This window comes from Diabrotica virgifera, chromosome 6 (genome assembly GCF_917563875.1).
Source record: "Diabrotica virgifera virgifera chromosome 6, PGI_DIABVI_V3a".
NCBI lineage: Eukaryota > Metazoa > Arthropoda > Insecta > Coleoptera > Chrysomelidae > Diabrotica > Diabrotica virgifera.
The window spans coordinates 14554032-14571270 of NC_065448.1; the positions used below are offsets into that span (position 1 = coordinate 14554032).

The 17239-nt window shown below is 31.7% G+C and overlaps 1 protein-coding gene across 2 annotated transcripts in view; it reads right to left on the reverse strand.

Moving 5' to 3' along the window:
• Nucleotides 1-15500, reverse strand: part of LOC114325364 (uncharacterized) — a 44463-nt gene extending 28963 nt beyond the window's left edge. Inside the window, exons 1-4 of one of the 2 annotated variants that reach the window (XR_007698943.1) lie at nt 15135-15499; nt 14980-15078; nt 10161-10340; nt 3835-5766 (exon numbers count right to left, since the gene is read on the reverse strand). Coding sequence is in view for 1 of the 2 variants with exons in the window: in XM_050654400.1 (XP_050510357.1) it covers nt 3835-5766; nt 10161-10340; nt 14980-15078; nt 15135-15182 (2259 nt within the window). In the remaining variant the exon portion in view is untranslated. Of the gene's footprint in view, nt 1-3834; nt 5767-10160; nt 10341-14979; nt 15079-15134 lie in introns of both variants that reach the window. The other variant, XM_050654400.1, reaches the window with a different exon arrangement.
• Nucleotides 15501-17239: the final 1739 nt, after the last annotated feature.

The following is a 17239-nucleotide window of genomic DNA, read 5'->3' on the forward strand; positions in this document are numbered from 1 at the left end:
ACTTTACTGAAATATAGTTCATTCGATTACATGAAATCAACCCCAACTCAAGAATATCCGCCACAAAAAATCATAGCATGTGATCTGTCTTTAAAAAGACAACCAAATGCAATGTTGACAGTAAAATTCTCGCGTTAGAGAGTCCATAGTAAATCACGAGGGAAAACCAAGAAAAAAAACCTCGTGATACTATCCCGACGCCGTAAGTATTTGGTCTTACATTTAGTTTACTCTCAAAACTAATACCAAATATACCAAATTCTGACTTTAATATACAATATATATGTTGTTTAAATTATAAATAATATTATTAATACATAGATATATAAGTAATACTAAAATATTGTAAAATATTTACTAACTTGATATGATATTGACTTACTAATCGTGGTATTTTATTTCTATTGACTTCCTCTTTCAGTATGAGTAACCACATTCTACTGCATTCTACCGAGGAATTTGCAATTTGAACATCAGTCTTATATTAAAAATAAAGAATTTGATAGATCTCAAATATGTCAACACGTATGGGATAATGAACATAGAGTTCAGTGGAGAGATTCAAGTATAGTCCTGAAAGAATCAGATAGTAAAAAGAGAAAAATCAAAGAAGCGGCTCTAATTATGCTAAATGAAACCAATTGTGTCGCAAATTCCTCGGTAGAATGCAGTAGGATGTGGTTACCCATACTGAAAGAGGAAGTCAATAGAAAGAAAATACCAAGATTAGTAAGTCAATAACATATCGAGTTGGTACATATTTTATATTTTAGTATTACTTATATATCTATGTATTATTAATATTATTTATAATTTAAACAACATATATTGTTGTATAATTTTTATGGGAAAATTTTAGAAAATAAATTTATATCAGAGACCACGAGATCATATATTTTCATCGCCCTGTATATGACCAAAAATTGTAAATATTATAATTTAGTTAGTAAACAGTGTTTTTCACGGAGAGTGAAATCGTTAAGGTGGTTTGTTAATGGGTCTCGGAACGAACTCAAACAATGGTGCGGTAAAAATTAGAAAGTACATTTATTTCGCTGTAGAATGAACAATGACGTTTTATAAATGTTTCTTAGAAGGATAGGCAGTAAGCAAATTTATTGAGTTTAGAATATAAGGCTTTTTGTTTAGCATTTTGAAACAATGAAATTCATTGGGTGTTTCCTAGAATTTAACAAAATGGAAAGTTGTATACAAAATAAATTGGTTCTTAAGAAATGAAAATATGGATGTAGTGGGTATAGAGAATGTTTGTGATTGGCGAAGAAAGATAGATAGTAGGAATGAGAGTGTTGAGTCTGATTTTGAGGAGAGAAAAAATGGTCACTGTGTAATGAATATCTGGAGAGTACAGTCCAGTTTTTAAAAAGTGAGAAGTCGGTGTAAAGTGGAGAAATTGGCCTTTGAGAGCAGAATCGTGGTGAAACGAAATCGTTGACCGAGTTGAGAAGTTAATTTTCCTTGTGTCAGAGGAGATTCCTGTTTTCTGTCTAGAACGAGTAGCTGGTGGATATCAATTTGCACAAGATATCGAGCAGAGAGAAAACTGAATAGAGATTTCGAGCGAGTCCCGTTTGTTTGTGTTTGTTTGTTGGTGAAGCAGTTTGGACGAGAAGGACCTTTCGCTACATCCTAGGAGCACGTGTGGGAGAATAAAGGACTACGCAATCCAGTAAGAAGAAGTAAAGAAGAAACAAAAGGTTAGTCAGAATTTTTGTGAAACGGAGAGAGTTGTTTTATATCCACGCCATATTTGTTTATTTTTGTATTGAGCAGTTCTATAGCATAACTTAGTCATTCCAAAATTTAAAGAAGAATTAAGTAATCAATTCCAAAGCAGAAAAGAAAATTTTAGTATTTTTTTGTAAGAATAGTCTAACAAATTATTGAATAAAATTTTTGTTAAAACAAAGGAGATATCAAGATTAAAGCTTAATTTATTACATGAGAAAGAGTTGCAACAGAATTGAATGTTAGTATAATTTTTAAATCTTAATTTTATGGTATATTGGATAAATAAAAAATATTTATAACATTTATATGACATCGAATGTGTTTAATTTCCCTGTTTTGTCCCTGGAAGAAGTAAGCAACTAGAGATACTAGAAGCCACAAACCGAAGGTAATGCATTAAAATTAAAATAGCCCTGAGAATAAAATGTATTAGATTTAATTTAATTTTGGTTTTGTTTTACATAAGTACTAATTAAAATAATTAAGTAATTAATCAAAATAAGAATTTGCTGATCAATCTCATAACAGAGAGAAATACAGAGCATAACAATATATTATACAGGGTGTCCCGAAAAGATTGGTCATAAATTATACCACAGATTCTGGGGTCCAAAATAGGTTGATTGAACCTCACTTACCTATATACAATAGTGCACACAAAAAAAGTTACAGCCCTTTGAAGTTACAAAATGAAAATCGATTTTTTTTCATATATCGAAAACTTTTAAAGATTTTTTATTGAAAATAGACAAGTGGCATTCTTATGGCAGCAACATCTTAAAAAAAATTTAAAGTGAAATTTGTGCACCCCATAAAAATTTGATGGGGGTTTTGTTCCCTAAAACCCCCCAAACTTTTGTGTACGTTCCAACTAAATTATTATTGTGGCACCATTAGTTAAAAACAATGTTTTTAAAACTTTTTTGCCTCTTAGTACTTTTTCGATAAGCCAGTGTTTATCGAGATATTTTGAATATTTGTCGAATCCACCACATATTTGTATATGGTAAGTACGATTATAGAGACCTGTTAATTATCTGAAAATGTATTTATAATTTACATTTTTAGGTATATTTTGAAAAAGACGCCACATCTCGATAAAGGGTGACTTATCAAAAAAAGACTAAGAGGCAAAAAAGTTTTAAAAACACTGTATTTAACTAATGGTACCACAATAATAGTTTAATTGGAACGTACACAAACGTTTGGGGGGTTTATAGGAACAAAACCCCCATAAAATTTTTATGTAAATATATTAAAAACGAAGCCGCATCTCGATAAAAACTGGCTTATCGAAAAAATACTAAAAAACAAAAAAGTTTTAAAAACGTTGTGTTTAACTAATGGTATCACAATAATGAATTAATTGGAACGTACACAAAAGTTTAGGGGGGCTTAAGGGAACAAAACCCCCATAAAATTTTTATGGAGCGGACAAATTTCTCTATAATTTTGTTTTAAGATGTTCTTCTCATAAGAATGATACATGTATATTTTCAATAAAAAATCTCTAATAGTTTTCGATATATTGAAAAAAATCGATTTTCATTTTGTAACTTCAAAGGGCTGTAACTTTTTTTATGAGCACATTTGTACTAAGGTAAGTTAGGTTCAATCGAACTATTTTTGACCCCAGAATGTGTGGTATAATTTATGACCAATCTTTTCGGGACACCCTGTATATTAAAGTCAGAATTTGGTATTAGTTTTGAGAGTAAACTAAATGTAAGACCAAATACTTACGATGTCGGGATAGTATCACGTTTTTTTCTTGATTTTCCCTCGTGATTTACTATGGAATCTCTAACGCGAGAATTTTACTGTCACCATTGCATTTGCACTGTAACATAGAAGACAGTACGGTGAGGAAGACAGAGAAGACGAGAGTGGAATCAGCATGTGACGAGAATGGATAGTGAAAGAATAGCCCGTATAGCCAGAGATTCAAATCCAACACGCAAGAGACCAATAAGAACGCCCTTTAAAAGGTGGGGAGATAGCTGGCAGTCAACATCACAGCTACGAATACAAGCTCAAAATCGGTTAAGAACAGATCAAGAGGCTTAATATAAGAAGAAGAACCTTACCTGATGCCACTGGTTGAGTGGGTTGAAGGAAAACATCATCAATCTGTTGAGTTGGTTCTATATACACATCGTCATCCAATTTTTGCGTTGCTTGGCAATATATATCTTCTTCAGCAGGCTTTTTTCTATCAACAACCTTCTTTGGCGACACCGGTTGAGTAGGTTGACGAAAAACATCATCGATCTGTTGGGTTGGTTCTAAATAAACATCATCGTTTAGTTTTTGGGTTGGCAGGGAATATACATCTTCTTTTGTAGGCTGTTTTCTTTCACTAGGTTCGTTTAATGGCACCAGTTGAGTGGATGCAAGAAAAACGTCATCGTTTTCTTGCGTGGCCTCAAAACAGGCATCTAAAGTGTCCAATATCTTTGGATCCGCATCATTTATTGTAGTTGTATCTGATTTTTGTGCACTATCTATATTTTTACAATCCTCTACTCCCTGTTTGTCCAAACTACTTCTTTTTTCTTGGGATTTGGGCTTCTTTGCATTGTCAAGATCATCTAATTCTGGAAACTCCATAAGCTCCGTTAATCCCAACTTAAAACTCTCTTCAGAAGATTGTACATTGCTCGTCTGTGAGGATTTCAACGGTTTGTAGTCTAATTCTTTCGCGAAGAAATCTTGAGTGGCTGGTATACAGTCAGAATCATCCAAATCATCAAAATCTTTATTAGATTTGATCTGTGGATCTGTAGATTTAATCTGTGGATCCGTAGATTTCATCTGTGGATCTGTTGATGTTGCCTCATGACTATTATTCGCACTTAACCTTAGTGACAAGTCTTCTAAAAGCGCATCTTCACAGTCAGTATCTGAGTCTGAACTATCATCTTTTCCTTGTCCACCTTGCTCTAGAGCTTTATCTGTAGCTTTACAATTAATTTCTGGATCTCTTTCTGGTGACTTATGAGCAGATATGTTTTCGTCCAGTTCATTTTGACTATTTTTACTTTTTAATAATTGTGATGTAGGCTGTGATTCAAGGTTTTCAGCTTCTGCAATTAAAAAGTCCATTGAATCATTATTTTGAAAACTATCTAAAAATGTTTCTTCTATAGCGAAGTCTTCTGCTTTAGTACTATCTATTGAACTAGCAAAAGAATCATCATATTCGTTACAATTGTTTTGCACACCTGACGTTGAAGGCTCTTGACTGTCATGAATGGTTTTACTTGCAAATTTAGTGTTCAATTTATCAAAAATTTTATCTTCTCGATCCTTTAAAATTTTATGTTCTCGAATACTTTCCTGAATACTGTTTAGTAACTCTTGAGTATCAGTTGGTGTTACAAGTGACACAGGAACAGTTGTATCGTTCAATTTCTTAGAAATAGCCTCCATCTCTTCCTGAGTCATTATTTGTGTATTGGAATCTGATGTGCTATCAGTTTCCTCATTCTTCTCATTATCAGGAAGTAGTTTTTCTATTGGATTTTCGTCAGGTTGTATGGAATGATTAAAAACTTGAGTGGCCATTTCATGGATATTGTCTTCCTCTTTACTGCATGTCGGAACAAAACTCTGTACTTGCGTTGGAAGATCATGAATGTTGAGTACTTGCGTTGGAAGATCATGAATGCCATATACAGTTTCTATAATTACATTTTGAACTGGTTCATTTTTAGCCACCTCGTTACCTGGAATTTGAACCACGTGATTTTCTTGATCTTTAACTTGAGTCTGAACTACTTTTTTAAAATGAAATTTCTTAGGTTTTGGAACGGGTGGCGGATGAAATTCTACAACTTGGGTTGCCATTTCGTGAATGTTAATATCGCTAACTGTTTGGTCATTATTTACACCGGTACTAGTAATGTCCGTAGGGTTGACTAGGACTTGTGTATCTGAAGAATAAAAATTTTGTGTCTGTGAAAGTTGACTGGCCTCAGCAGCATCATTTTGGGTTGGGTCTGTGACTACAATCTATATAAATAATTAATTAATGACGATATAAAATACTAAAATAAGATTTTAATATAAGTACAAATAAATAGACTATCGACATCTATTAAAATCGTATATACAGGGTGTCCTAGACTAATTTACCCACGCTATATCTCTTAAACGAATAGAGATTTTTGAAAGGGACAAAAGGTGATATATTCTACTTGTAATACACTTTAATACGGCGTACAAAAAAAGCATCCCCTAAATAATCATCCCTTAGTTACAACCCCTAACTTTAATTTTTTTAATAGCACCCTGTATATTTTTTTATAGTTTTGGATGTGGTCTTTTATCGTCTATTCAACACATTTTTTGAAAATAAAATCGGTTCGTAAATAACCTAGAAACTATCAGTTTATTTTTTTTAAATTGTGTGTCCCAGACTAATTTATCCAGGCTATATTTCTTAAACGAATGGAGATTTTCGAACGGCACAAAAACTGATCTATTCCATTTGTAATACACTTTCATATGGCGTAGAAAAAATTCATCCCCTAAATAATCATCCCTAACTTACAGGGTGCTATTTAAAAAAATAAAATAAAGTTAGGGGTTGTAACTAAGGGATGAATATTTATGGGATATTTTTTTTCTACGCCATATTAAAGTGTATTACAAATGTAATAGATCAGTTTTTGTCCCATTCGAAAATCTCCATTCGTTTATGAAATATAGCCTTGATAAATTAGTCTGGGACACATAATTAACAAAACTAAACTGATATTTTATTGGTTATGTACGAACCGATTTTATTTTCAAAAAATGTGTTGAATAGACGATAGAAGACCACATCCAAAACTATAAAAAATATACAGGGTGCTATTAAAAAAATTGAAGTTAGGGGTTGTAACTAAGGGATGAATATTTAGGGGATGATTTTTTTCTACGCCGTATTAAAGTGTATTACAAGTAGAATAGAACACTTTTTGTCCCATTCGAAAATCTCTATTCGTTTAAGAGATATAACGTGGATAATTTAGTCTGGGACACCCTGTATAGAAAAAGAAAATGCAGATATTTGTAGTGTCTTACAAAGGAAAAATAATAGGTGAATAAGTAGCCTTAGTTAAGTATAAAGTTAAGTTTAAAAATACTAAATTAAATAATAAACTTAATTAACTAAATTAAAAAATACTATTTAAATACAGTCGAACCCGCTTATTAGAATAGCCTTCGTGCCAAGCAAAAATATTAGAAAATAAATGGGAATTAGGTTTTAGAAAAGACTTCCGAACAAACGATCAACTATTGGTAATAAATAATCTTATAGAAAAATGCTGTTTCTAAAAACAGCCAAGTGTGTGGCAATGTACCTATAGAAATTTGTAGACAAATGAAATTATTTTATGATCTTGTCGGCATACGATGGAATTGTCTGTGGGAAAGGAGCGTTTACTCATAACACAGTAATAAAGTGTTTATTAGGTACCTGACAAACCGTAATAATATACAAAACAGCAGGCTTTCGAAGCTCTTACCGACAAACCATTATATCAGGCAAATTTAAAATTTTTAGGAAATTGTACGTAAAAATGTATTTGTTGACCTGAAAAAATTATTCTAAAAAGCGGTATTAGGTTACTAAATCATATTCCAATAAACGGATAAATTTATTAAAGGCTAAATGGAAACGTTTCGGGACCTCGAATTAATATTCCATAAACCGAGATATTCCTATAACCGGTACTCTAATAAGCAGGTTCGACTGAATATTATTCAAGTAATATCAATCCTGAAGGAACATACTGTAAAAATTAAGTAACCATCACTCACACAATCTATACATGTTTGGTAAAATTTTGTTTCTCCATAATTCCAACAATTTATTAGAGAGGGTGATTCATTGGTAAGAACTGATTTTAAAACTGTTAACTCTTTCAAAATTCCACAATTCTAGCGCCGTCATAATTTCATTATTATTTTTAGAATTGAATTTTTTACTAGAAATTAATTCCATCATGATCTGTGTGTATCTTTGTTGTTATGTGAATTTCGTAATTACCCAAGTCTTACGTTACTATTATGGGAGTATATAGTATTTTTACTACAAAAACATGCATATGTCACTCAAAATTTCTGACGTCAAAGCACTGCCAAAACATTAGAATATGAATAATAACGAAAATTCATTTTTAAAAGAAAAACAATTGTTAACATCTGTTTTATTAAAAAATGATTATCCTTTATCGTTTATAAATAAGGAATTGTCAAGATTGGATCGAACAGAACAACTTAGAACGGGATCCTACAACATTCACAAGAAATAATACGAGGAAAATATCAATGTCATATATATAAAAGGACTATCCGAGAAGCTTAAAACAATAGGCAATAAATTCAACATTTCAACAACATTCAAAACAACAAACACATTGAGATCTATTCTATCTAAAACTAAACCTAAAACAATGAACAAGAAAGAACAAAGAATTGCATTTATAAAATACCATGTGAATGCGAACAATTTTATTTAGGTGAAACATCAAGACCATTAAACGTTAGAATAAGTGAACATCAGTCTTATATTAAAAATAGAGAATTCGATAGATCTCAAATATGTCAACACGCATGGGATAATGAACATAGAGTTCAATGGAGAGATTCAAGTATAGTCCTGAAAGAATCAGATAGTAAAAAGAGAAAAATCAAAGAAGCGGCTCTAATTATGTTAAATGAAACCAATTGTGTCGCAAATTCCTTGGTAGAATGCAGTAGGATGTGGTTACCCATACTGAAAGAGGAAGTCAATAGAAAGAAAATACCACGATTAGTAAGTCAATAACATATCGAGTTAGTACAAATTTTATATTTTAGTATTACTTATTGTACATCTATGTATTATTAATATTATTTATAATTTAAACATATTAAAGTCAGAATTTGGTATTAGTTTTTTGAAAGTAAATTAAATGTAAGACCAAATACTTACGATGTCGGGATAGTATCACGAGGTTTTTTCCTGGTTCTCCCTCGTGATTTACTATGGAATCTCTAACGCGAGAATTTTACTGTCATCGTTGCATTTGGTTGTCTTTTTAAAGACAGATCACATGCTATGATTTTTTTGCGACGGATATTCTTGAGTTGGGATTGATTTCATGTAATCGAATGAACTATCTTTTAGTAAAGTCGTCCCAGGAACGCAAGTCATAAATATTGACGATATCATTTTAAAGTCTTCTATTTTAAAATGTATAATATACCTCTGAATTGCCAATATAAATGAGTCAGATTAAATAAATTATTAGAAGATTTTTTTTACTTAGCAACAACATTTTTGTTTATTTTAGTAGTATTTTGTATATTGACAACGAAACCCAATTTGGGCTTCGAAATGTTAATAAAATCTTTTTTTGGTAAAATTGTGGCTTATTTCCCATTATAAATAGTTGATTATAAAAATGCCACAAGGAAATAGCTTCAGAACAACAATTAGAATATGAGTTCTATCAGATCATTTAATATATCAAGGTTAAAAGTAAGAGATGCATGTACTGAATAATATTTAACACGAAGAAAATATTGTAGGTATAGCATGAGATTGTTTATAAAGAAATTAAGGCTTTAGATGCCTAGCCTCTCACTGTACAAGAAACATGGCCATGATGAAAAGTCATATTCTAATGTTTTGGCAATGCTCTAACATCAAAAATCTTGAATGACGTAAGCATGTTTTTGTAGTAAGAAGTCTATAGATACGTGACTTTCTAAGTTATAGCTTTTAACTGAATTAATTTCTTAAATCCACACATACCATTGAAAAATGATTCATGTTATCTAAAATATGTTATCCACAAGGGAACATGTGTTATGGCAGCTACATCTGTGAAGATCGTATTACCATCAAATTTATACTTATCATATTCCATGTTTATTGATGGTTAAAAATTAAATGATCTGGTATTATTTAATATCTTAGTGTTTATGTCTTAACTATTAAAGCTGTTCTCATGTTTTAAATGCTATTTAAAACAGGAGAACAGCTTTTGCAGTTGGTGTTTAACTTATTGTTTTTGTCATAGTATCAGCTGTTAAATTTTTGTTAATTACTTCCTCTGGGTAGTTTTAGTACTCATTTTGTTAATTTATTTTTGTGGATTAAAACAAAATATTAGGTTAAAGTAAATGCAAATGATTTGCAGTATATGCTATCAGTTTCTCGTAGAATAAAAATGGATATAAAAATGGTACAAGTACATGACAACCAGATCATAGACCCTTCTCACAAAAGAAAAAACAAATTATCTGGAAGGTATATGTCAAGTATATTGTAATAAATGTTTGTTAAATTGTCGGTAAATGTATTTACTTGTATGAAATGTCTTAATATTGTCTACAACATTTAAAGTTTTAAAAAAATTAATACTTACATTTGAAAAAATGGCATTAAGTTCACCAAATTTAATGTCATCATTGTTGGCTAACTTATATAACTGTAGAGGAATCATTTTCGAGTTGTGAATAAATGTACTATTAGAAGAATTCATGTCACTGATGTACATCTGTGTTTCATCTATGGCCACGATAACAGCTTGATGCTGGCTTACAGTCTATAAAACAAATAAAAAAAGTTATAGAAACAATTGATGAGATTTACTCATAAAATATATTTTACACTCTAATTTATAAGTAGGTACAAGGTACAAGCCGACAAGCCAGTGCTGGCACGTGACCTTGAGTGAAAATACACAGCGACAAATGCAGAATACGAGAAGGTCAGCCGCCAACTCTTGTTTGTCGCTCTGTACATATATTAGAATATTTTCTGAATTTTTGACACAAAAGTACCCACTATTAGTAAAAAAATATATGATGATGACAAATGATGAACTCATGTGAATTTATGTTCTTAACACATTGACTGCCATGACATTTTTAAGAAATCTGGCCTAAAATAACAAATTTATTTAAACTCATTATAGTATTATGGGATAACTCGTAGTTGGCATACTAGAAAAGAACACCCATAAACCCAAAAATACTTTTAGTGATGAAACAGTTAAAGGTGTCTAGGTAGTTATTCTGGAGTGCTCTTTTGTTTGTTTATTCAAAAACAAATTTTCAGCGTATGCATTGTTTCTGCCACTTATGTTCGACAAAGTAATCAGTAAAGAATTATAATTTTGAAAAATTCATAAGGGTTATCTGTACGTAAACTTGTTTTTAGCCCAGGATTACCATAAAATTGAAAATCATTGAATTTCGGTAAATCACTCCATAATTGCACATAATTTATATTATTCTTCTTCTTTTGGCATCATAACCCTGGATGGGTCATTGCCTGTTTGCCTATGTCCTTCCATTCAGATCTCTCTTGTACCCTTCTCCTCCATTATCTTATATTTGCTTATATTCATACATAATTTATATTACAGTGGAACCCCGATAAGTTGGCCCCCGATAACCCGGACCGATTTTCATCAGACAAACATTTCAACAATAAAAATGTATGTAATATAATAATGAGAGATAATGTGTATTTGTGTAATTTGAACTATACGATAGTAAAAATGACTCAAGGCACACAGCGGCAGAGCGACATTCACTGTCTCGGATTATCAGAGACAACAGGCACCTGTATTCCTTTATTTATTTCAAACTGCCTTAGCATTGTTCAAAAAAGACTAAAAGACTATTTAAAAAATTCTTTTTTAAACAATGGTCTTAGTCTCCACTGTTCTTAAATAATATAACATTGTTCCGATTGTGACTGTATTGTGTGTAGTACAGTTGTATTTTTCGCTTCCGTTCTGTAATTGTGCTTCAGATAGGTTTGTGTTTGCGTGTTTTTTTGTCTACACATGAGTTTTTTACCAAGAAATGAACAATACTCTATACTCTATACAACTATACGTAATTTAGATGTGTACTGTGCATATATATTTCATGTTATTTCAATTATAACGGAGTTTATCTGTAAGTATACCATATTTTATTAGTTTTTACCATATTCTCCGGCTAACCCGGATCTGCTGCGGTCCCGATTAATCCAAGTTATCGAGGTTCCACTGTTCCATTTTTGTTTGAGTGAGCATGTGAATAGTTAAGATTTTCTAAATTAGTTTCATCTACGGCTTCCTTTTCGAAGGAACTTGACTCATTATCATCAGTCCCACAGTAACTCCCACTTTCCGGAAATAGTTTGATATCACTATCAGATGAATTCAGCAATTCTTCTAACTGATATTCAGATAAGTCACACAATATACATTTTCTATGGCCTTTTAGGGCACTTTTGGGTCTAGATGCTCTTGAAATTACACATCCATACTTAAATTGACAATATGAGATGCAAAGTAGCCTAACCCACGGCCCACAATTTTACCAAAATGCTTTTAGCAGCCAATGCTTGAGCCACTCTGCATCTAAAAATACTTCATTAAGGGATATATTTAATGTAATAAAAGCGTTTTAGTAAATTTGTAGGTTGTGGGGGTTAGGCCACTTTGCATTCTCATAGCGTCAATTGTACTTCCGAGCTGTTTTAAAACCAAAACTGTAAACACCTTTTAACACCTTGGCTGCGTTACGAGACAAATAAATACTGGGTTGGGCTAAAGAATGGAACCAAGCAAATATCTTTGAAACGAAAAGAACAAACTTTTTGAAACTTTGCATGCAAGTACAGTGACGCAAAACGCATCTTTTGCTATACTTTTTGTTACTAGTTCACTTCCGGTTTCACCGGAAATACCCTTAACTTATTTATTTTAAATGGGACACCCTGTATGTTTTTGCAGATTTTGAAAGAACTTATTATTTTTAATTTATACATACCAAATTTGGAAGAAAAAAATAGTTAAAAAGTGTCTGTAGATAATTTTTTTTATTAAAAATAAACGAGTACTACCATCCATACTATAGACTAAAACTATTGTTGTATTTATTTGAATTTAGCATAGTAGGTAACTGTTAATCAAGTACAAAAAGCAAATAGATTGGCAGGATGCCTTAATAACACTATATGGCGAAACCGACATATTAACACTGAGATGAAGTCAAGAATTTATAAAGCCAGTGTAAGACCAATAATGACATATGCATCAGAAACAAGACCCGATACAGCCACAACACAAAGACTACTGGAAACGGCAGAGATGAGAGTACTGAGAAGAATTACAGGAAATACACTGAGAGATCGAAAGAGGAACGAAGATATTAGAAGACAATGTAACGTACAGTGTATAAACGAATGGACACTAAATAGAAAAAAAGAATGGAACAACCATATAACCAGAATGGGGGAGACACGTGTGGTCAAAATAGCACGAGATAAATCACCAATCGGCAGAAGAAGTATCGGCCGACCGCGCAAAAGATGGAGCGACAACCTTCCATAGAGGTATCAATCCGCCAATGAACAAGCAGAATTGCTTATAAAGAGGAAGAAGAAGAAGAAGAAGGTAACTGTTACTGAACTAATTGACAGAAATAAGTTTTATTCAAAATGGTTAATTTAAGTGAAAGAGATCGGATTGAAATATTAATGATAATCGGTCATGGTGATCATGTTAGAACTCATGACGAGGTGTGTAATATTTTTAATGAATTGCATCCTGAAAGAAATCCTATATCACGTTTAACGGTTACTAAAACATTGAAACTTTTTAATGCAACTGGGATAGTCAAAAATTTGCCAAAAACTGGAAGACCACGGACTGCAACGAACGAAGTTATTAAACAAAATATTGCAATTGATTTAGAGGAATCACCTCAAACTTCCACAACAAATTTGGCACTAAACCATGGAATAAGCCAACCTTCTGTAAGGAGAATATTGAAAATGGAAAAATATCATCCGTATTAGATACAATTTAAGAATTGTCAGATGATGATTTTGACCGACGGCTAGAGTTTTGCGAACGAATGATGGACATTTGTAACAATGACGAACATTTTGCAAGTAATGTAGTGTTTTCCGATGAGGCAACTTTTTGCTTAAATGGAACCGTTAACCGCCATAACTGTAGGTATTGGTCGAATCAGAATCCTCGTTGGATTATTGAAGCACATACCCAACATCCACAAAAGTTAAATGTTTGGATGGGAATTGTTCAAAATAGACTAATAGGCCCTTTTTTCATAGACAGAAATTTGAATGGTGACAAGTATTTAAATTTACTAAATAACCAAATTATTCCTACACTTCAACAGAATGGCTAGTTACCACAAAATTTTTGGTTTCAACAAGATGGAGCGCCTCCCCACTATGATCGACGGGTTAGGGATTTTTTGGATATGAATTTTCCAAATCAATGGATTGGACGTAGAGGATTCCTAGAGTGGCCAGCTCGTTCTCCTGACCTCAACCCGTTAGATTTTTTTCTTTGGGGTTATCTAAAATCACGGGTTTACGTTAATAGACCAACATGCTTGCAGGATTTGAGACAGAGAATAATTGATGAATGTGATCTAATACGTGGAGAAATTCTGGAAAGAGTGACTCAAGAATTTATTTATAGGCTTGCACGTTGTCAAGAGGTGAATGGCGGGCATTTTCAACATTTGAAATGATTTTTATTTATTTTTATTATCATTGGTCTAACGTAAATAAATTAACCTATTTTTTAACTGTAAAGAGATTTATTTCTTGTTTTAATAGTTTTTTCTTCCAAACTTGGTATTTATGAATTACAAATAAAAAGTTCTATTAAAATCTGCAAAAATATACAGGGTGTCCCATTTAAAGTAAATAAGTTAAGGGTATTTCCGGTGAAACCGGAAGTGAACTAGTAACAAAAAGTATAGCAACAGATGCGTTTTGCGTCACTGTACTTGCATGCAAAGTTTCAAAAATATTGTTCTTTTCGTTTCAAAGATATTTGCTTGGTTCCATTCTTTAGCCCAACTCTGTATATATTACACTAACGCTTGGCTGCATTGACTGTGTGGCAAAGGTTCACTAAGGGACATAATATTATGCCTCATAACTCATAACACACTCAACATAAGTTTATAAATATCTCTAAACGCAGCCAAGGTGTTAAGAATATCTTGCAACAATTGTCATATGGCGCACTTGACTCAGAAATTGAGTCATCAGCCTGTAAGTGGAAACCGTTGTGACTCAACTAGAGTCATGCATTCAAGAAATTAAAGGAATTTTGAATGCATGAGAAACATCAAATATTTAAGTGAATGTGGAAAGTAATGAGATCAATCCTTAGTACATTTAAGGAAAATACTCACCAAATGTTTAATATTAACAACAGCTGTCCTGTTTCTGCCAATAGTATTAACTCCTTTAAATAGGGGATACGGCTTGGACTCCACAACCAAACTTGCAACCTAAAATGATGTGGGTATTAGTAATTGACCAGATATTTATAAACTGCGGTACATACTTGGACGCCTTTTGAAAAAGGCGGTTTTGAAGTACTCTGTTGATCCATTATTGTTTTTTCCAAATAGTATTAGGTGTAAATTCAAAATAAAGCATCCATTTCAAAATATAGTATACTAAAAACCAATTAACATAACACAAATTGTTTTCTAATTGTTTATATTTTCTTATATTTGTTTCTTTATCTGTATTTATTTGCAATGTAAATTTAATTCGCATCAATATAACCTCAAAAATTCAAATTTTTGACAACAAACTGTTTGTCAAGTTTGTCTTTTGGAAAGTGATAGGCGCAGGCGTATTTTGATTATTTTTATTCTCCATAAATTAGATGTTTTTACCAAATAGTAAAACTTATAAAATTTATAATTTACTGTGCGAACCTAATTTCCATATTTATTTACGTATTTAAAAAATACCATGCTACGAATTATTTTTAAATCAGTTCCTATTATTATGCAACTAGCAATACACAACATAAATCAAATAATCATGGGTATGAGTATCGGATTAAACCACAATTTATTGTAATGAATATTGAAAGTAAGAAATTATGTTAACCTGTAGATGTTTATAAAATGGTGATTTGTGTACACAAACACAAAAAAAAAGAATGTGTGTGTACTTTGTACGCACGTAAGAAGTTATACTTCTATTATATGATTTGAACGAAATTAATATACTTTTTATTTATATTTTGTTTAAATATTAAACTAATTTATACTTACTACTTCTCAAACATTTTTATTAGAACAGTGCCAAAAATTAAAATAATAAAAGAATAAAACACACACAAACACATTAAACAAGCCACAAATGATGTCTGAACATTAATTGTCGAAAATTTTTTTAACTAAATACGTATTTTCTGAAAATACAATTATATAATAAATATACTTACAATCATAAAATGTATTAAAAAAACAAAAAAGATAGTTTCTATTGGGACTCGAACCAGCGCTGATAAGAGCGGTTGGTATTGGAATTCATTCGCCTTCTCCGCTTAGCCACGGACACTATGTGTCATTATTTACGAAGATCGACTAACTAAACGGATTAAACTTGTGATATTTTGATATTTTGAAAATTGATCAAATTATTTTAATTTTGAATTGAAATGATTTAGAATTGAAAAAATACAACAAAACATAGAGTAAAAAAACAATATATTAGGTGAATATTCATAGAAATTTTGATGGTAATCAAATTATATAAATAAAAGTATTACATACTATATATTTTGGCAGATCAAATAGGTAGGTTTATACCCATGATACATTAACAATTATTACGTACCTGTTGCTTTTAAAAACTATTTAAAAGTCACTACAATATTATAAACTTTTTTGTTTCTGTCCTCACAACAATAAAACTAATATATTATACATTTGTTTACCTTTACCTTTACCTCCAAACCACAGCTGCCATATCGGATAATTTTTGACATGTCATTTGAACATCCAATCAGAACAAAGTTATAATGCGCATGCGCCGGGCTGATAGGTTTTAACATATAAAAAAATCACCCTCTATCGCCGGTAAAGAAGTATAACTTCAAAAAATGTGATACAAACTGCTATTTGAAAACATCTACCAGAGTCAACTAAAGGCACCTGAAACATTTCACACTAAATTCATCCAGTTCTCACCAATTGATCCCTAAATAATGGTACATATTTTCGTAAGGTTTATTTGAATTTTAGAGATTGTAGGAATTAGACGAACAAACTTAAAAATTAGAAATACATTTATAATTGAAATTACATAAGCATGCATTCGAATGCAAGATTTTTATACCTATGTTCCTTGTCGATTTAAAGAGCAATGAAAATAATTAGGGAAAATATGAAACACAATTCTTGGTTCATACTCCAATGCACTTGTTGACAGAGATACGGCCACATAAAAAATTTTTGACAACGCAACTTTCTTCTTCTTTTATATAGGCAGTACTGCCTGTTTTTCTTCAACGGTGCCCTTCTATTCTGTCCCCAAATTACCATTTCATCTTTTCCTTGGGTTCCTATATTTCTTCCGCCTAACATCCTGCTTATGTGGCGATACCACTCTTCTTTACCCAGGTATTTATATTGTCTACCCCACATG